Source organism: Dromiciops gliroides, chromosome 4, assembly GCF_019393635.1.
Source record: "Dromiciops gliroides isolate mDroGli1 chromosome 4, mDroGli1.pri, whole genome shotgun sequence".
Classification (NCBI taxonomy): domain Eukaryota; kingdom Metazoa; phylum Chordata; class Mammalia; order Microbiotheria; family Microbiotheriidae; genus Dromiciops; species Dromiciops gliroides.
This window is the reverse complement of record NC_057864.1, coordinates 342,067,620-342,089,981: the sequence shown is the minus strand read 5'-3', so window position 1 is coordinate 342,089,981 and position 22,362 is coordinate 342,067,620. Positions and strand designations below refer to the sequence as shown.

General features: G+C 36.4%; 1 protein-coding gene across 1 annotated transcript in view; it reads left to right on the top strand.

The window, feature by feature from the left end:
- The window catches only part of REV3L (REV3 like, DNA directed polymerase zeta catalytic subunit), a 259,154-nt gene that overhangs the window by 69,412 nt on the left and 167,380 nt on the right, over positions 1–22,362 (top strand). The window contains 1 exon segment of the mRNA XM_044003468.1: positions 20,065–20,254. Within this exon segment, the coding sequence (XP_043859403.1) occupies positions 20,065–20,254 (190 nt within the window).

Here is a 22,362-nt window from a genome sequence, read left to right as displayed (position 1 = left end):
GACATGATTCCTTTTGAAATTTCTTTTGTCTTACTGGTAAGTAAATTATTATGTTTAAGATATAAAAGTGTCATTATTATGAGTAGCTGGTAGTATAAATAGACATGCGGAGGTGGAGGCTTATATACTAGAATGAAGTAGAAACAGTATGGTTCAATCTGCATTCATAAGCCGCAGTTCTTTTTTCTGGATGTTGAGAACATTTTCTATCATGAGTTCTTTTACATTGTTTTGGATTGTTGCGCTGCTGAGAAAAGCCAAGTCCATCACCATTGTTCATCACTCAATGTTGTTGTTACTGTGTACAGTGTTCTCCTGTTTCTGCTCCTCTCAGTCAGCATCAGTGCATGTAAGTTCTTCCAGGTTTCTCTGAACTCCTCCTCCTGCTCATAATTACTTTTCACATTGATTTTTTAAAAAACTGGCAAAGTAACTCTTTTATCTATATGCATCTCATCTCATTTCTTGATGGTGCCTTTTTTAGTTCTTGTCTTCAAGCTCTCTCTATATACAGACTTTCCTTTTTTTTCCAGTAAATATGCTTAGGCCATCAGTTGGGGAATGGCTGAGTAAATTACGGTACACAGCTATAATGGAATATTATTTCACCATTAGAAATGATGAAATGGACAGAGTTAGAGAAACCTGGAAATAAGAGTAATAGGTTGATGTGACTTGATCCTAATAACTAGCGTTTAGATTGCTTAAGATTTTCAAAGCTTGCCATTTACATGTGTTATATCATTTGATCCTTAGCTTGGCCCTGGGAGGTAGGTGCTCTTGTTATATCCATTTTGCAGATGAGGAATCTAAGGTTAACAGATTAAATAATTTATCCAAGGTCACACACAGCTAATGTCTGAAGCACAACATTAACTGAACTTCAGGCCCAGTGCGCTGTGCAATGTATGAAATGAGCAAAACCAGAAGAACAGTTTATACAATAAAAACAACATTATAAAGAGAAACAACTTTGAAAGACTTGAGAACTGTGATCCTTATAGAATCGATGGTCTCAAAATGCAAAATGAGACCCTGCATTTTTAGACATGACCAGTGTGTGGATTTGTTTTATTTGACCCTGCCCGTTTGTTGATTATTTGTTACAAGAATTATGTTTTTCTTTGTTTTATGGACAGTCTAAGGAAATGGGGGTAGGAAATACTGATATTAATGCCCTCCAAAAAAAGAAAGAAAAAGAAAATCATTGAATCTTTTTTTAAAATGTGCTGAAGATAACAGAGATAGCTTAAAGGAAATAAAGATATGCAGGACAGTTTTGAAAATAGCATGTTGAATGTATTACATACATTTTTTTTAAGCGAGTAATTTTTTGGTGTTTTTTTGTTTTTTCAGGGCAATGAGGGTTAAGTGACTTGCCCAGGGTTACACAGCTGGTTAAGTGTCAAGTGTCTGAGGCTGGATTTGAACTCAGGTCCTCCTGAATCCAAGGCCAATGCTTTATCCATTGTGCCACCCAGCTGTCCCTCAAGTCATTCTTTTTTTTTTTTTAAGTAAGGCAATTGGGGTTAAGTGACTTTCCCAGGGTCACACAGCTAGTAAGTGTTAAGTGTCTGAGGCTAGATTTGAACTCAGGTATACCTGACTCCAGGGCCAGTGCTCTATCCATTGCACCACCCAGCTGCCCCTCAAATCATTCTTAATAGAAATTAATGGTTGCACATATAATCCCCTTTTTCTGTTCTTTTTTCATGGTTTGTTAAATTCAGAACAAAACCCAAAAATTTTAAAACAATAATAATTCTCAGGCCCTCCCAATTTTTCAAATTATTATCTCTTTTTATAGTACTCAACTTTGAGAAAGAACAGCTTGTTTTCAGGAGCTCTCCGCTTCCCACCAACTTTTCCAGCATAGATTCTCACCAAACTGAACTGCTCATTATTTCCCAATTTCTGTCTTCTCCCATCTATGCATTTGTCTTAAGCCCTTCTTAAGGGGCTTAAGGAGGCCAACTCCTCCTCTTCCTCTATTATCAATCAACCAGAACGCATTTATTAAATAGCTCCAGTGTGCTAGACAGTGTGCTAAGCACTGTGGATACAAAACCCAAAGCAAAACAGTCCTGTGCTTAAGGAGATAGGCGATAATGCAGATATGAACATATATTAATATATCCAAAACAAGTAGAAAGGTGCTTTGGGAAGGAGAATTAAGTGATGGGGATCAGCAGAACCTTCTTTTTGAAGGTGGTGCTGGAGCTGACTTTGGTTGGAAAACCATGGAGTCTTAGAGCTAAGAAGAAAGCGAATTTCGGGCCTGGACTACAGCCAGTGTACAGGCACAGAGATGGAGCTTACACCTAGGTATGAAGTAGGGAGGGGAACCATAGAATACGTGAAGGTATGTCAAAAGAGTAAGAAGACTGAAAGTGGTAATGAGGTGGCACAGTGAATAAAGTGCCAAGCATGGAATTAGGAAGACCTGAGTCAACTTCAGCCTGGGCAAGCCATATAACCTGTCTGCTTCAGAAGTCTCAACTGTAAAATGAGTATTATGATTGCACCTGCCTCCCAGGACTATTGTAATTATAAAATAAATAATGATAGTGAGTGGGACAAAATGGCCACCTACTCATTAAATACCTAGAGTCAGAGAGGGAAAGTAGAAAAGAAAACAAAATTTCTTTCCTTCTCGAGAAAGGGCACAAACCTAAATATGGCAAGTACACCACACAAGCTCAGAAGTAAACCTTATAAACATTCCTAAAGCAACACCCCCTCCCACCCCTGTCCGACTCTCATTGGCTGGTCGTCAAGACATACAATGTCCACAAGACATCTAACCCAATCAGAGAAAAGGGGAGGGAAAGTTATTTAACAACAAAAACAAGATGCAGGTATCCCTGAAGTTGAATAACAAAAACAGGATGTAGGTATCCCTAAAGTTACATTAAAGAAACAGGATTATGATATTCTTAAAGTATTTAATACAATCTGAGAAAAACACACAGCTCCCCCCCATTTCTCACAATAGCACTTAGCATAGTGTAAATGTTAACAGTAGTAGTGGTAGTAGTGATGATGATGGTGATAGTAAGGTGGTGGTAGTGGTGATAGTTGTCATTGTTGTCATCCTGAGCCAGATTGTAAAGCCTCTCGATCTTTTCAAGTCAGAGGATTCTTAAGTAATAGAAGATATACTATTAGTATCTGTTGATTGTGAATAAAACAAGATAACAAAAAGTTAGCATGAATTAGTAATGTTTTTTAGTGAATTTGTTGTTTTTTACTGTTCAAAGACATATATGCATTTGAAAAATAGTAATGCGAGTATGTTTAAACTGTATTCAAGCCACAAAAGACTTGTTTGATTGTTATACTAAGTTGTTATTCATATTTTATTGGCACTAAATTAAAGATTGTCAAATCTTTGTGAAAATAACAGTTTTTGATAGACATGTAGATTCAGCTCATTGCAGTACTTCAAGGATTTGTGTTTTCTTTTTCATGGATACTCACTGCAGACAGATTGCAACCAAACTAAAATTTCAGAGATAATCTTGGAGTTGCTATGGCCAAAATATGCATCACCCTGTGGCTAACCTGGTAATAAGCCTCTCCATTCTTAATAAGGTTTGTATTTATAATGCAGAGATCCAATTCACTGTCAGGCCTATACTCAAAGCCTTTCTTGCTTGGAAGGATCTTTTTTAAGACTTTACACTTCACCAGCATAGATTTACAAAAACCCAGCATAATCTTCAGAACATGATGAGGCATTCTCAGGGTATTCTCCAGAAAATTAAAAATAAAATAAAAATAAAATAAACCTCTTGTATGAGCTGCTTTTGTTCTGATTTGCTTCCTTCTCCTGAAAGTAGAATGCAAATGGAGAAGATGGTGTTAGGGTTATTTTAATTGAGTTTTTGTGTGTGCTTGGTTACAGGAATTTTAATCTCAAAAATGGCCCACATTTGTTATTCTAATCAAGTTATCACTGGTCATAAATCAGGGCTTTTTTCTGCCTGATTTATTTATGTGCAGATCAATTGAGTTCAATTCAACCAACATTTATTGAACACTTAAAGTGTTTGCAATGTGCAAAGATACTGTGATTGTGTACTTTCACCTTGGGAATTGAACCTTTTAAAATACTATCATAGTCTTAAGTAAAGTATCTTTACCTACATTTCAACAAATCCAGTTTAAACCCTTTATTGCTATTAACTATCTGGCAATGTTTGCCTGCCAGGTGATAATTGTTGTTGTTGTTGCTGCTACTGCTGCTCCTGCTACTGAAACTCAAGACTTGCTATTCAGGTATAGAGAGGTTGTGATTTAAGTCTTTGGAGAGAGAACTCAGGGCAAGTGAAATTGTTATGAAGTGTTAGAGATTTTTTTTCTTATAATGTAGGTGTTACTATTTCCTCCCACCGTTGTGTCTGAATATATTGCAAGTATGTTTTTATAGTATACAACAGGTAATATTTGGTTATGTTTTTGAAATAAGATTGAGATGAGTTGTAGTTTAATTATTGATTAAATCAATTTCCTCTTCCCAAAAAAGTTCCTTCCTTCTTTGTTAGGAGAACCGTATCTCTATATTTTGGGGAGGGGTGGTGAGGTAATTGGGGTTAAGTGACTTGCCCAGGGTCACACAGCTAGTACTGAAGTCAGATTTGAACTCAGGTCCTCCTGACTCCAGGGCCAGTGCTCTATCCACTTTGCCACCTAGTTGCCCTTCTCTATTTTAATAGACCCAATAATAAAGGATGCAGACATTTTGGGCAGCATTACCAACAGACAAATGCCGATCCCTAAAATGGAGCTTCAGGTTTGAGGGTATAGAATATTTTTGTATTATTTCATAAATATTAAAAACCTAACATCTACTGTGATATTGGAATGGGCCTCTAAGGGGTTGAAATATATGTAAATTTTATAATTTTAGTCTTTCTAGATATGTATCTTACTAGTATTAATAAAATATCCCCCTACAATATACCACTCCCTAGCTCACTCCACTCTCCTCCTGATCAAACTCAGTTGATGAAATGCCTGGATAGGGGAATTAGTTCTTTTGGAGTGTTTACTTTAACAACAGTTAACAAAATGAAACTTACTTTGTCAAGGTAAGAGACAGATATCCAATAAGGATATGCATCAAATACACCCCGAATTGATTCAGCCAAATGAAGGCTTCCTTCCTTTAAGTTTGCCCATTATGGACCTCCCGACAAATATTGGAGCCCACTGGGAGTTCCTGGCTCTTTTGTACTCAGGTGACCAAGAAGTGATGTCTGCAGCCTGGGCCTTTTTAAGCCAATTAAGACTCAAGGATAGTTTCAGTACCTTTTATGGGGAAAAAAAAGAGATTCACTAATATGGATATTACTCCTATCACACCACACTCCTTGCTAATAAGGTCCATTAGGTCTTCTAGATGACCTTCTACCACTTAAATGATTTTATGGCTGTTACCTGACCTTGGGGATTCAAGAAGCCTGAGAGAGGCAGTGCTGACAGAGAAAAAGAAGCTAAAACAGCAAAAATAAAGCAAAATAATGCAATAGTCTCCTAAAGGAGCTACTGGATATGGGAGAATGAAGACCAAAAAACCTAGGCTTCACACGCCACTGTTACCACTCACCCACACCCCCTTTTAGAAGGACTGACTCCCAGATATAAATGATCTGGTCCATGTCACAGTGCATTTCACAGTCTCCTGGTGTAAAGAAGTAACCATGAGTAGGAGCAGCACCAAGAACATCAGGGGTACAGTAAAAATGAAGATACTTCCTATAGTCCTCAATGGGATCATCGCCCTATAACATACCTGCTTAGTGTTCTGTAGCCTGTCAGCTAGAACCTGCCCTCCTCTGAGAGCCATGGGGAGTTAGAGGAGATGCTAACAAATCTTTACCTCATTAGAAGCCTCTAGGGAACCACCCCCATTATTGTATGGAGCCCAAGTAGATACTTTTATTTCCCCCTTGTGGCCAGAAAGCAAGTGACCTTTCAATAGTGCCACCCTTTGGTCCTTTAAGCCCTACTTGAGGAATAGTTGTGTGGTGAGAGGGAGAGAGGAAATGAGCATTTATTAAGTACCTGCTGTGTTCCAGGCACTATGCAAGGTCCTTTATAAATATTTTTGTAATCATCACTGAGCATTTTACTTGCAACATGGGAGGGACAAGTGAGTTCCAGATTATAGTAAACAAAGCAATAGTGGACTTACCTACATTTGCCACTGCTATTGAGGCCTGTTTCTGCTGCCCACTCTTTTAGAGTTAACTGCTGTCTCCCAGTTGGTGGGTTTAGAGATCACACAGATTTAACCAACAGTTATTGCAGCTTTCTTAAAGGTACAGTTACTATTGACACAAGCAATTCACATCAGTCATTCCTTTCTGAATGACTATAGTTTACTTTCTAATCTCCCAGGGTTGATGTGAAGATAAGCAACTACTGTCCCTCATATAACTTGGAGAAAGTTTAAAATGGGCCAGAAAGCCCAGGAACAAAATAGGCGATAGGCCTAAAAGACAGCATATTGTGATTATCAAGTCACAGTTCTTAAGGGCACAGAGCATATTCACATATGTTTCTTCTTGAAATGGCCACAGGAAGTTTCCTTTCTAATTTGGGGTGAGGAAGGGGCACCTCACAGTAAGCAACTACCAACTACTAGAGATGGAAAGATGCTACTTCATCTTGAGGTGAGCCCTGTCTGGCAGCCACCCTTGCTGGTCCTTCTCCAGATTTCTTTCTCCCAACAACTCCCCTTCGTTTCCCCCCCTACTCTCTTTACATCTTGCTCATCCTTCAAGGATTTGGATAAGTGGCTTACATGCCTATGGGAAAGCAAAATAGCACAGGAGTTATCATATACATTTTTTTAAGGATGGTCATCTAAAAGTATATAGCAAGCCTACATAGTGTAACGATTGGAATGACGCCACCTGCTGGAAACTTACTGTAGAAGAGTTCCACCCATGAAGCGAAGGTCTTTGAGGGCAAGATCAGGAGCCTTTTCTTTGGCGTCAGGAAGTGACGCGGGCTAGTGTGAGGAGGAAGGAAGAGACTGGCGCTCGCTCTGACTCTCTTTCCTGAGGACTCTGGTGGAGAGCAGAGCTGGAAATGTGCTCTCCCTTTAATAGATAGGAATCTAGGCCTTTCTCTTTACCAAATTCTTATTCTCCTTAATAAATGCTTAAAAGTCTAACTCTTGCCAAAGCTTATAATTTATTGGCGATCACTCATCAGATATTTTAGACAGACTAGCTAGAATTTTAACCCTTAACAATAGCATGAAAGATAGTAGATTTCCCCCCTTTTCCTTTTTAAGGATAGATTTTGCTCATATTCAATAAGTACTTCACAATCAATAACCAGACATCTATGTTCCCATAGTTAATTCCTCGAAAACAGTAAAACACTATGGAATGATTGCAATTGGTAGTATATATCATTTTAGAAGGTAAATTTTTGAAAGGTTTTGATCACGATTGGGATGGAGTTTGCCTGATATGTAACCTTTACCCTTGTATTTCCTGGAGTTTTGTGCCCATGAAAACCACCTTTAGGCTTAGTATGGTGGCAGTTTGCCTGTTCTGCTTTTGTCCAGTTGTCTAACTTGAGGACAATACACTGCTTGCTCCTTTACCCTAGGAGGCCCTGCCTAAGGATCGTTTCCTAGGACCATTGTTCAAAAACAACTATAGGAATAAGACTAGATGATTTCTAAACTCTCCTTGATCTCTTAATATTCCCTGATTCTGTGTACTTGCAGAGCCTTAGGAAAAAAAGGGTTCCCACTGCTGAGGAGATAACTATTCTGAAAAGATGAATGCATTTAAAGTGAATCCAAGATAGTGTGGCAAAAAGAATGCTGGACTGAAAGTCTGGATTCTGCATCCAGCCATTCATTTGCTATATAACCTTGAATGTCCCTTAACTCTCTGAGTCTTTAAAATAAAGCCATTGTACTAGGTGATCTTTCAAGTTCCTTTTTATTTCTGCAGTTTCATGATTCTGTGAAAATAGCACTTACTCTGAAGTTCTGGCTTAGGGAATCTGGGAAGGTTTGCAGTTTTTCTTGCCATTCTCTAGCATGTGGCTCCTTCCTGAGCCCTATACCTTATTACAACCTCTGTCCCCTATCTCTACCCAATAGGATGTCTTTCTCAAGCATTCCCTAGAGCTGAGAAAACAGGTAAATATAGAATTTTCCAAGATCTTACCTGCTTGCCAAGCACTGTAAAACATCAATTATCTTGAACTACCTTCAAAAAATAGGTGATTGTTTTGGATAGCTAAAGGTTTATCAGACTTATTATTTGTCTTTTATAGGGTATATCCCTAAAAAGAAGAAAAAAGAAAATACGTATACCTACACTTTAAAATTATGATATTGTGCTGTAGATTATTTCAGATATAGGGCTAAATAAATTTGTCACTGTGTTGCTGTACATGCCAAGTTTTTCACCCACACTGCTAAATTGTACTGAGTAGTGTACCTTCAGGATTTTCCTCTGCTACCTTTTGAAGATGTTGAAGTTTTCGTAGTAGTTTCTCTCCTTTTCCATGACTACCAAAGACTTTTTTTTTGTACTTAGAATAACTGATGTCAGTAAACTTGACATTTGCCAAGAATGTCCTCATTTAAAATATTCAGTCCACAAATAATTGACTTCTGTGTATTACGCAGGGTTTTATTTTGTGTTAATGCTCTGAATTTAGCTATTTGAATTTTAATTTTTGCCTGTGAGATCAGTATAATATTTGTAGTTTTACTTGATTTTTAATAATGTGAATCTTTCAGTGTCTTTAAAGATTTTTTTTACTTCTTACAAACTATCATTCACTTAGGTCCATTGTCACTGTGTGATGGTTGTTTGGCTTATTTGTACATGTGTGTACTTTTATATTGGTAGTCCTTTGCTCAGATTTATCACTATGAATTGTCTAAAGGTGAAATACTGACAATATTGACTAGACTCCTGTACTTAGAACTGGAAAGAACTGGGTTGTAAACATGCTGGTTTTGTAATCCTAAGTAATTCACTTAACCTTTCAGCATCCCAGTAAACTAATTATACCTCAAGATTGGGGCTAAGCTTGTATTTTCTCTCATTTCCTACTGATTTCATCCTTCAATTTTCATGTGTACTCTTCATTTTCAGGGAATGATTCAGTGGAGTCTTAGAAAAATTTTGTCCCAATTTACAAAAAGCCAGCTAAGTGTACCTTGTGATTAGGGTTGAGCTTATATTTTTTCTCCATACTGCCTTCATCCCTCAAGTCCTTATGAGTACTCTTTTTTTTTTTCAGGGAATGGTTTAATGGAGCTTTAGAAAAATTTTATTCTATTCATACAGAAAGCTATTTCTCCATTCTAGCTATGTTGTCCTATATAAAAGGAATAGCAAGTGGGAATAAATGTCTTAACAAAGAGTCCTGATGAAGACTTATAAGGGATAACTGAAAAGTTATGGTATTAAAAACTTGGATAAAAGAATGTGTTATGCTCATTGAATTTTCAAATGTCACAAGATTTTTTAAAGACAGGTTAGGGGGCAGCTAGGTGACACAATGGGTAAAGCACCAGCCCTGGATTTAAGAGGACCTGAGTTTAAATCTGGACTCACTAGCTGTGTGACCTCAGGCAAGTCACTAAACCCCCATTGTCCTGCAAAAAAAAAAAAAAAAAAAGACAGGTTAGAACACTGGACAGAATACAATATGATTCAGTATAATAGGGATAAATATGAAGTCCTGTGCTTATAAAATTGATTATTTTAAACACAAGCATGCCGTTTGTCTGAAAAGGTCTGGGGGATTATGTGGACTGCAAGTTAAATGTGAGTAAGTAAACTGTGCTGATGGGTATAGTTTCCTTTCTATACATGCATTGATGACATCCCTAATTTAAGAATAGGAGAATAAGAATAGTGTTTCACAGACTTTATTCTATAATAGGTCACTCTGTATAGTCCCACTGTTGACTGAAAGAGAGAAAATCAAGTTCCTACTGTTCTTACTGCTTGTTATCTATAAGAAAAAACATTTGATTTGGTAGTACACAGGAGTCCATTTTAAAGGCTGACCTTCAGCAAGATACCCTTTTGCCCCCATGCATATGTCAAAAAACATATAAGATTGCCTTTATAAATGTTATTTTGGGGGGGGCTGGCAGCTAGGTGGCGCAGTGGATAGAGCACGGCCCTGGAGTCAGGAGTACCCTGAGTTCAATATCCAACTTCAGACATTCAAACACGTACTAGTTGTGTGACTGGGCAAGTCACTTAACCCCAGTTGCCTCACTAAAAATATTTAAAAATATTAAAAAAAAAAGTAATTTTGTTCAGTCCCTCTGATTATTAATATTGAATGAGACATAAAACAAGGAGGCATTCTGGCCAAAGATATTTACCACCAAACCAGAATAACCACAATAATGTAAAGGAAAATACTTTGAAATTCCAATCAGTGCAGTGAGTGATCACTCTTAATTTTAATGGTAAAGCATATCTTCTGTCTTTAGAAAAATGATAGGCTATACATGTGGAAAGAGGCACATATTTTCAGATATAACCAGTATGTTTACTTGTTTTGTTTGATTACACTTATTTGCTAAGAGGATTATTTTGGGGCTGGGGGTCAAGAAAAGTCTTTGGGAAATAAAAGTGATGTGATAACACTGAATCAGAGTATTAGCTGAGACACTTTGAGTTTCAACTCCCAAGGAAACCACCATCTGAGGGGGAAGTGAGTCAGAGACTCAGAAAGTGAAAATAAGGAAATCTCTGGAATGTCACTGAGTATTTAAGCACCTTGTGCTCTGAACTTGATTCTGAAAATTTTGTTTCGCTTTCTAAAATGCTGAGATCACATTTCTACATTTTTTACAGTAAGTAACTTTTAGATACCAGAGTGGAAAAGTGACCTAACACATTAGTTCTACAACAGGGGCAGCAACATAAGTCTACCACATGGCTGTAAATTGGCCACCAAACCCAGGGGTCTGTATTTACAAAGGAGTGAATGAGTTATAAAGAGTAATTATCTTTTGGGAAAAGATAGGAAGTTATATGTTCAAAAAGGTAACTTTTGGGGGCTGCTAGGGGGCGCAGTGGATAGTGCACCGGCCCTGGAGTCAGGAGTAACCCTGAGTTCAAATCCAGCCTCAGACACTTGACACTTACTAGCTGTGTGACTCTGGGCAAGTCACTTAACCCAATTGCCTCACCAAAAAGAAAAAAAAAGAAGGTAAACTTTTGAGGGAGAAGATATATGACATCTCTTATAAACTCTGTAGTAAAAATAGTTAATATCAATAAATCAACTTTATTTTTCTTTATATCTTCCTTTATAATTTATATCTTCCTTTCTGTTTTAAATTATGATTTGAGGCTGCTAAAAATACAGATAGGAAATTATACACTAGCATTTCATTTATAAGAACAAAGTTAGAGCTAGAAGGAACTTGGATTTGAAAGGTGATATGATTTAACTCCCTCATTTTTAGATGAGAAAACTGGGGCACATTGAGGTAAAGTGACTTGCCCAAGGTCACAGTTGATACTGGCAGAGCTGGGATTTCATACCAGTTATTCTGTTTTTTTTTTTTTTTTTTTTGGTGAGGCAATTGGGGTTAAGTGACTTGCCCAGGGTCACACAGCTAGTAAGTGTTAAGTGTCTGAAGTCAGATTTGAACTCAGGTACTCCTGACTCCAGGGCCAGTGCTCTATCCACTTCCCCACCTAGCTGCCCCTCATACCAGTTATTCTGACACTGGATCATTGAATATTCTTTCTACTTCACCACAGGGTATTCAGGAGCTGCCTATTAATCTTGACTTTACTGTTACCCTTTTTTGGTGTATTTCCTCTTTATTTCTACATAACATTTAATAAGAAATTTATATATTTGGGGAGGCTCAGAATTTTGTGACATCATCTGTATAAGCTTGAATGAACTACCAAAGCATAGCAGTACCTGTTCTGCCACTAATGGTCTTAGAGGCCTGTGGCACTGACACTCAGTGAGTTGCCCAGGATGATATAAACAGTTTCTGTTAGAGTTGGGTCTTGAAACCAGGTCTTTCTGATTTGGAGACCAGTTCTCTATGCAAATGAAAATTTGGGAATATTAGTTAACAAATACCCATCCAGATGCTTTCAAAAGAAAATACAGGTATTTTGTCCCCAGGTTTCATTTCAGTGGTATGATTTGATTTTTTCAGAGAAAAAGAATTTTAAAACACAGAAACACTTCCCCACCACTTATCCAGTAGTCAAATTCCCAGCAGTTTAACATTGAAACAACCAAAAAACCTAGAAGTAAGAAAAATAGCCTTTAAGCATAGTAAAAATAATAGTAGCCAAGTACAAACACATTCCCAGTTTTCCTCTCATTCAAAGAGCAAGGGTTATCCCTAAGCAAAATTTAAAAGTAGTTAACATTTGTTCCTGTAAAGCCTTTTCTTTACTTGAAATCCCCATTCTTTTTGTGCAACTAATGTAGTTAGGTGCCAGAAAGATATCAATATGATCAAGCTATTTTACAATGATATGTAAAAAAAAAAATTATAGCCATTTGGCAAGGGACGAATTAGTGGACATTTAACTCTCGTTGGTAGAATATCATAAAAATATAATAAAGCTTTCCCAGGTAGCATGAGAAGAAGTATTGGGCATCTCTAGGTATCTCTAACATCTTTTAAATCATACCACAGTCAGTAGTCTACTCGTTTAGAACTTACCTGACTTCCTTATTTCTTTTACTAGATCCTCCATTCTTAACTAGGTCTCAAAATCTTGGAAATATCTCTATTCTTTCTCCTAATACCCAGTCTCTGATTCATATTGTATCTCTCTTTATAATGTCTTTCATGTTCATTTTGTCCCTAGTTTGGGCTCATATGACTTCATCCCTTGAGTGACTACTGTAATTACCTCCTCCTAACTTTAGTTTCTCTGTTTACAGTCCCCTGCCATATCTAGTCCATACTGCACATTTGCAAGGTTAAAACACAATTTAACCGTAATCCATCTTTGCTTCAAATTTTTATATCCTGTTTTCCAGCTTTGCATCGATAGTCTAACATCATCTCTTCCCAGCCTATGCATCTAACTTTCTCCTGTCACACCCCTCTGCATACTTTTTGCTTCTGCTCACTGAAGTAGAAAACATTTTGTATATTTTTGCCTCCATTCTTTAACTTCCCCAAACACTTATGACCCTGTCCACTTTTTCCCCTTACTTCAAAATCCAACTCAAATCTGATTTCTTTCATGAAGTCTTCTCTAAGTGAGATACCCCAATCTTAATTTGAAGTCCTCTAGTATTGTCCCTACTATTCATTTGATAATTAGAATCATGTATTTATTGCTTTAACATCTATATTCACTTCAACAGGCATTTATTAAACACTGTGTGCCCTTGGTCTCTCTGATACTGCCTGCAGCTTGGTTCAGACCCTCATTATCTCATTATATATACCAACTTCCTGGTTGGTCTCACTGCTCCAAGTCTCAATCTATCCTTCATTCATCTGTCAGAATGATCTTCCTAAAGCTCAAGTCTGACCATGTCGTTTCCTACTCAGTAATGCTTGTCATCTATAGGATCAAATATAAAATCCTCTGACAGTCAAAGCATTTCATTACCTGTTCTCCCTGCCCTTTCCACCTTTCCAGTCTTCTTATACTTTAGATACTCTGTGATCTACTCATACTGGCCTCCTTGCTGTTCCTCAAACAAGGTGCTTCATCTGACGCTAGGCATTTTCATTTTCACAGGCTGTCCCCGAGGCATAGAATTCTTCCTTCCTGATCTCCACCTCTTAGATTCCCAGGCATCCTTCGAGTCCCAGCTAAAATCCTACCTTCTACAAGAAGTCTTTCCTAATCACCCTTCATGCTAGTGTAGAGATGGATTGTGTCCATATTATCCTGTATATCATTTTTTTATGTAGCTGTTTTCATGTTGTCTTCCTCTTTAGACCGGGATCTACCTCTCTTTCTTAGCCAGTACCAGATTGTTTTAATAATTACTACTTTATAATACAGTTTGAGATCTGGTAGTGCCAGATCACCTTCTTTCACATTTTTTCATTGATCCTCTTGGTATCTTTGAGCTTTTGTACTTCTGGATGGATTTTGTTATTATTTTTTTCTGGATCTAGAAAATATTTCCTGAATAGTTTTATTGGTATAGCACTAAATAGATGAATTAACTTACGTAGGATTGTCACTTTTATTATACTGGTTCAGCCTACCCACTAGCATTTAATATTGTTCCAATTGTTTAGATTTGACTTTATTTGTGTGAAAAGTCATTTGTAGTTCTGGTCATATAGTTCCTGGGTTTGTCTTGGCAGGTAGAATCCCAAGTATTTCATATTGGCCACAGTTATTTCGTTTTATTATTTTAAACAGGGCATTGAGGGTTAAGTGACTTGCCCAGGGTCGCACACCTAGTAAGTGTCAAGTGTCTGAAGTCAGATTTGAACTCTGGTCCTCCTGAATCCAAGGCCAGTGCTTTCTCCACTGAGCCCCCTAGCTTCCCCCTTGTCACAGTTATTTTAAATGGAATTTCTTTTTCTATCTGTTGTTGCTGGACTTTGTTCATAATATATAGAAATCCCGATGATTCATGTGGGTTTATTTTGTATCCTAAAACTTTGCTAAAGTTGTTAGTAATTTCAGGTAGTTTTTTTTAGTTGATTCTCTAGGATTTTCTAAGTTTAACATCATATAATCTGCAAAGAGTGATAGTTTTATTTCCTCATTACCTATTCTAATTCCTTTTTCTTCTCTTATTGCTGTAGCTAACATTACTAGTACAATATTAAATAATAGAGGTGATAATGAGCATGCTTGCTTCACCCCTGATTGTACTGGGAAGGTTTTTGGGTTATCCCTATTATAGATAATGCTTGCTGATGGCTTTAGATAAATATTACTTATCATTTTAAGGTAAGCACCATTTATTCCTATACTCTCTAATAATTTTTAATCAGAATGGGTAATAGCCTTTATTTTTAATCTGATAAGATAGTAGATATAACCACATGATCTAGGACAAATTGGCCCTTAGGCTAAAGCTGAATGAAATACTGTAACTAGAACAAAATGTTTAACCTACAGGAGCAAATCTCTGGTCTCCCTGAGAGTGCTCCTGTAAAGTGGGGAAGGTCATACCCTTGGACTCCCAGGGAAGACAGAAAGTTATGATCTAGGAAGAATCAGTTTCAGAAGTCTCCTGTTAAAAAGGAAGAGAAAAAATAATGCTCAATCAAACGTTGTTACACTGGGACAATTGCTGGTTACATTATGATGCACTAAAACTCACCTTTTAGAAGGCTTTCCAGGGACCAAGAATCATCAAATTTCAGTTCCTAAGCTTAGAAATTGCTCTTAGGTTACAGAATTCAATCTAATAAACAATTTATCAAGAACCCACTTTGTATCCTATGTTAGGACTTTTAGGAAATGGAATATAGAAGAGACAATCCCTGAATCATAAAAGTTTCCAAATAAAAACCATTCAATAACCTAAACATGAAATTTAAGACCTTCTTCTTAACTCTTAGATCTTAATGTGACTTAATCTTGTGTCATATTTACAGTTGTTATTTTTACTTGTATATTACTAACTTAGTAGATAAAGGTAGACTTTTCTTCAGAGATTTTTCTAGCCAGATTTTTTTCTTGTTTTAAGGAATTATTGAGCCAATTTGCTTGTAACTTGAGGTGCTAATATCATTGTCTAAAGCCATTTTTTCAAAATATGCCAGAAAATTGTTGATTTTAAACTAATATGCTCCTTAAAAAACAACAACCTTAAAATACTATAAAAATGATTTCCCATTCTATCTTAAAGATGAAAATCTAAAGAAACCTTTATAAGGAAAGATATTCTTTTTGGCTAAGATGTAATAAAGTTTACTTAGAAATTCCTCTTGAAAACATTGTTAACAGTTTTCATTTTTTCCAAGATAGGTTTTTCTAATCCAAGATAGAATAGATAAATATGACAATGTATGTTTATATACTATCCTGTGTGGGCTTCCCAGCAGCATATAGTTTGAAAACTTCATACCACTGTGAACATCTGGAGCAATATTGATTTCCTTTCTGTAATCATAATAGCAAAGTAACATTCCAGATTCAGTTGTATATGAACTTTGGATAACTTCACTCATTTTTTGGATGCTTGATTTATTGCTGTAAAAGGATTTGCAAATTGTTTAGCTACTCTTGTGTTAGATGGAAATTTTGTCCCTTCTTTCTCCTTCCACTGTTGTTTCACTTTACAATTCTGAGATTTTGTGATGTCAGCTTGTTTTCCAAAAAGATTCTACCAGTTTTCAATTCCACTAACAATAATGAATCTACCTGTTTGTCCATAGCCCTGATAATATTTCTAGTTGGAATGTTCTCCTCATTTTTAATGTCTGCAGATTTATAAAACATTAATCATCTGTGTTTGGTTCCTTTTTTTGATGTCTCTTCTATTCCATTGGTCTATTTTCTTTTTTCCAGTGCCAAATTATTTTAGTGAGAATTACTTTATATGATATTTTAAAATCAGGGGTGGAGAAGCTCCATTTTTGTCCAATTAATAGGATTCCTGTGTTGTTGTTTTTAATAAAAATATTGTGATTTTATCTTGTTCCATAGCAAAACTTTACATTATGATTTGTGATTTTTAAAAACACTTCAGAAAATAATGAAGGGTAATGATAGTGTCCTCTTACAGTACTTTTTTGCGTATTTAAAAACACAAACTTCTCTATTCTTTTTTGTATTGTTACAGTTTTGCTTTTCTCTTTGTCCTTTCTTTGCTCTACATAATTTTATGTAAATCTTTCTTAAGTTTTTTGTATTCATATATCCATACTTCATGGATCTGTAATCTCATCACAGCCAGGTGACATATTCTCATCTTGAACAATTCTTTATCTATGTTCTCCTGTAGGTTCTTTGAAGAGTATCTGACCAGTATGGTTTCATGGAAGGACATCATTTGGGCTATCTATCTGTTATTTATTCTTCATTTTATCTTTGCCACTTTTATGGTACAGTAATAATCTATTACATTTCTATGCCAAAGCTTATTCATATATCTATTAGATATTCATATATCTTAATAAGGGTTTGGACATTATGACTACTCACGTTACTTCTAGCTCTAAATCTACGATCCTGTGACCTACTCAGGTTGGCAGCATCAGTGATAATTCTTGATTCTTCCTTCTCACTCACCTCCATAACATATCAAGCCTCTCATATATGTGTATGTTCATCTTTTTTGCTTACCCAATGATCATACGAGTTTGGAGGCAGTATGCTGTAGTAGAAAGAACACTGGCTCTGTAGAAGGGATAATTCATTTCAGATCACACCTTGATGCCTACCTTCTTTGACACTGGCCAAGTCATCTAACCTTAATCTCATTGGGTTTAAGCTTCCTCATCCATAAAGTAGAAGAGCTAATCTAGATTATTCCTGTGGTCCCTTCCAGCTTTTCATCTCTGATCCAATGATCCTACTTCAGGCTTCTTCCCTGGGAAATTATAACTACCTCTTTTTGCATTTTCTTTTGCTTTCAGCTTGCTCTTATTAATTTTCTTGGTCTAGATCCATTTGTCAATTTCTCAAAAAGAAAAGAAAGCTTTTCCTTTTCTGTAGTCCAGTGTGCCAGATACTTTTGGATCAAATTATTGGTGCCTTGTCTACAAGGATCATGATATGTCTTTTTTTTTTTTTTTTTTTTTTTTTTAGTGAGGCAATTGGGGTTAAGTGACTTGCCCAGGGTCACACAGCTAGTAAGTGTTTAAGTGTCTGAGACTGGATTTGAACTCAGGTACTCCTGACTCCAGGGCCGGTGCTCTATCCACTGCGCCACCTAGCTGCCCCATGATATGTCTTTAATGAAATTAAACATTAAAATAAACTTCTGGTTTTATATATATATATATATATATATATATATATATATATATATATATATATATATACACACACATATATACATATATACATACATACATACATACATATATATATATGTACTTTGGGATACTTACCCACTCAGCTTTGATATTCTTGGTCAGGGCTGAGGTATATCATTTGGTGAGTTTGTGAGTACAAATTCATAAAGCCCACTATATCTTCCTGTCCCCTGAATACCAAACCATGCTTTTAGCCCTTACAGCCATCTTCTTTCCAACTGTCCTGAACCCCATCAGTAGTACTCTTCCAGAAAGCGTTCCTTAATCAATGCCCCTGTTACTTCAGTCACTTTCCCTGCAACTTCCCAGACCAAAATACATTTCTTTGGCTGCCATTCTCCTATAACTATTACCTTACCCCATTAGAATTTAAGCTTCTTTAAATGAATATCTCATATACCTATTTGTATTCCCAGACTTTAAGATTATGCATGATGTGACTAATGCAGAAATATGTTTAATGTAGTTGTTGTGTGTGTGTGTGTGTGTGTGTGTGTGTGTGTGTGTGTATAAAACCTATATCAGATTACCTGCTGTCTAGGGGAGAGGGGAGGGAGGGGAGGGAGGGAGAAAAATCTGAAATTGGAAAGCTTGTATAAACGAAAGTTGAGAACTATCTTTACATGCAACGGGAAAAAATACTTTATTAATTAAAAAAAAGACTATGCATGATGAATAATAAATATTTTTACATTTATTCATTCATTGTATATTTGAAACCTTTTCTGTGTGAAGAATTTTAAATTTCTATACTTTGTAGGCAGCAATACCATGGTTAGTTTGTACCTGAAATTAAAAATCCAAATGACTTGTTAATTTTTTTTCTCAACTATAAGAATTAATATTATATATAGTATTAAAAATGGAGTTCTAAGAGAAGCACAAATTCTGTAAAAGTACATCAGGATTGGTAGTTCAAATGTGGATATAGTGTATAGGATAGAATTTCTGTTATATGATTATGTATTCATTTATACTTTTTTACAGGACCATCTAAAATGAATTAAAATAGTTCCACTTCTTTGCCACCCTGTCATAGAGACCTTGTAACTTCTGATCTTTTTCTTCCTATTGTTGCATGTTTTTTCCTCTCATTACTTTCTTACAATTTCCTAGGAAACATTAATTCTTCATTTACCTGATTTGGATTTAGAATTTACAATATCTCTTGAGCTCTCCCAACTTCTCAGTTTTGTAAGAGCAAAATTCCATGTGACGTTGCCCACTAACAAGGATACCTGTTTATTTTTCATTCATATTTTCCCAGCTCAATTTTAGAACATTTGCTCTAAGATAATTATATATTGAGTAATTTTTTTAGTGTCTTCTATGTGTGTTACACTGGTCTAAGTAATTGTGTGGGGGGGTAAAAAACTTTTAAAATCATTTTACTAGGGCTAAACCATGAACAATTATTTTTTAAACTGCTACTGCCTTTTGAGATCCTTTTAACACTGATAAGCTGGAAAACATCCAGAAAAGAACAGTTGTAATGGTGAAGTGACTTGAATCTATGTCATTTGAGGATCAGTTGAAGGAACTGCAAGAATTTAGTCTAGAGCAGAGAAGATAGAAGGAAACATGAGAGCTGTCTTCAAGTGCTTGATTTGTTGTCACATGCAAGGGGTGTTTAGATTTGTTCTATTTGGCCCTCGAGGACAGAAGTAGGAGTAGTAGAAGAAGAACATGCACCAAGTCAGAATTTAATTCTGATGTCAGGAAAAACTTCCAAATAAATTAGAGCAATCCAGTAGATTGCTTCAAAAGCTATTGAGTTTCTCCTCATTAGACATCTTCAAACAGGATCTGGATGACCATGTGTTGAGTGTGTTGTAGAGGGTAATTATTTGTGTATGGGTTGGGCTAGGTGATCACTACACCTTCAAGCTCCTCTTAAATTCTGTGTTTTGGGGATTCTTAAGCTTTGTACTAAATTATGAAATACACACGTGATACATGTAACAATATTGAACTAATTCACTTGGTGCTTGTATCTCATTGCCTCCTTTGAATGACATGAGAAGCTTTCAAGTTTTTCATAACTCAAACGTGTTTTTTCTTACTTTGTTTCATTTTAGGCCAGAAGACTTGTCTTCATTTACATGGCATCTTTCCTTACCTCTATGTGCCATATGATGGATGTGGACAGCAGCCAGAAAGATATCTCCGTCAAATGGCATTCAGTATAGACAGAGCACTTAATGTGGCTTTAGGCAACCCATCTTCCACTGTTCAGCATGTGTTCAAAGTGTCATTAGTATCTGGAATGTAAGTATATACTGTAAATTTTTAAAAATCTTCCATTGACCTATATTTTATGTTGATTTTACACAGAGGAAGTTATATTCAATAGACTCAAAATTACAAAATGTTTTACTCTTGATGTCACCTCTAGGGCAAGTCAGGCAAGTTGCCCTCTTTGCTATGATTTCTCAAAGTGTTTGTTGCAGAAATTGTCATTAGTCAAGTGATAGCATGGTTTTATTCTTTCACTTCTTGTTTTGCTTTCTGAGGTTAGAGTAATGCATTTTAAAAGACATAGCATGGAGAGATAAGGATCTCTCCTGATCTCATGTTGGCAACAATTATCTTGACATGAAATATGATCACTATCTTTTCATTTTCTCTTGCTTTAAATCCACTATGCTGCCAGTAGGTGTAATTAGGAATCCTTTTGAGACCTTTACAAAAAAAAAAAAATTGTGGAATCATGTTGATTTTTGCTATTCTGCTATCCATTATACCATTAACATAAAATTGTCAGTTGATTGTCAGAAATAAATGTTTTCAAAACTTATTTTACATTATCCTGCTTCAGGCCTTCATTTTCTTTTGCCTTGTTTATTATAATAGCCTAATATATGGTCTCCCTGCCTCCAATCTTCTCTCTTTTTCAATTCTTCTTTACTATATCTCCCCAGTATAATCTTTCTAATATTTTAATACACTGGTCTGCCTTTGTCCTTACCCTACTTTAAAAAACAAATATAAAACAAAAAAACTTTCAGTGGCTCCTCATTCCATGAAGGATGAAACGTAAGCTCCTTATCCTAGATTTAAAGGCTCTCCAAACTCTGAATTGAAATCAACATTCCATGTTGTTGTGTTTTCTTTTTTGACCCTACTCTCCTCACTCACAAATGAATACCATTTTGCAAATAATGACTTTTAGAGAGATATTCAAGTGGAAAACTCCAGCCAGCAATTGGTGATGAAGTTCAGAAGAGAAATTTAAGCCACATATAGGGATTAGGAAGTCGTCTTCATAGAGTTAAAAATTGAAACAGTAGTGTGTTTTGGAGGGGTCAAGGGAGTCCAGATGAAAAGCATTGGTTCACACAGAGATATTTTTTAAAAACTTTTTTGTTATTAATAAGGAGAGAATGGCTGCTGGTCACTGCACATGGGTCAAACTTCCATATTGTTTGAGATAGAATGGCTAATATGATATCGACAGGAGAGTATTCTCTCATCTGGAAGACCAGTAAAGTGAGGGCATTTTCTAAATTACCTAATAAGGAAGGAAGAGCAGGGAATTAGAGAACTTAACCCTAATGGTACCATGCCAACAAAAGGCTGAAAAAGGGCAGTATGGAGGACTATCAATCGAACTAGATTTCACCAGTCAAGAGGAACTATGTGTTTGAATTAGATCACTGAGGGAGCATAAAAAAGTAGAGAAGCAGGCAAACAGGAAATAGTTTTGTAACAAATTCACATTAAGGTGAGCAAGTTATAAATGATGATGATTCAGAAAGAGAGACTGAGTTAAAATGGTCAGGAGAACCAGGAAAAAACTGTCACAAAAGCTAAGGGAGGCAAACATTTTCAGAAGGCGGCTATGGTCAGCAATGTTAGATGCTGCATAGAAGTCAAGGCAGATGAAGGCTGAAAAAAGTCTCTGAAATTAGCAATTAAGAAATTATTGGGGGGCAGCTAGGTGGCGCAGTGGGTAGAGCACCGGCCCTGGAGTCAGGAGTACCTGAGTTCAAATCCAGCCTCAGACACTTAACACTTACTAGCTGTGTGACCCTGGGCAAGTCACTTAACCCCAATTGCCTCACTAAAAAAAAAAAAAAGAAAGAAAAAAAGAAATTATTGGGGGGCAGCTAGGTGGCGCAGTGGATAAAACACCGGCCCTGGATTCAGGAGGACCTGAGTTCAAATTTGACCTCAGACACTTGACACTTGCTAGCTGTGTGACCCTGGGCAAGTCACTTAACCCTCATTGCCCCGCAAAAAAGAAAAAGAAATTATTGGGAGCATGGGAGAGAACAATGTGAATTGAATGTTGAGATTAGAAGCCTAATTTCAAGAGGTGGAGAAGTGGGCAGAAAGGTGGAAAAGTAGATACACTGTTTTCTAGGAGGTAGCTG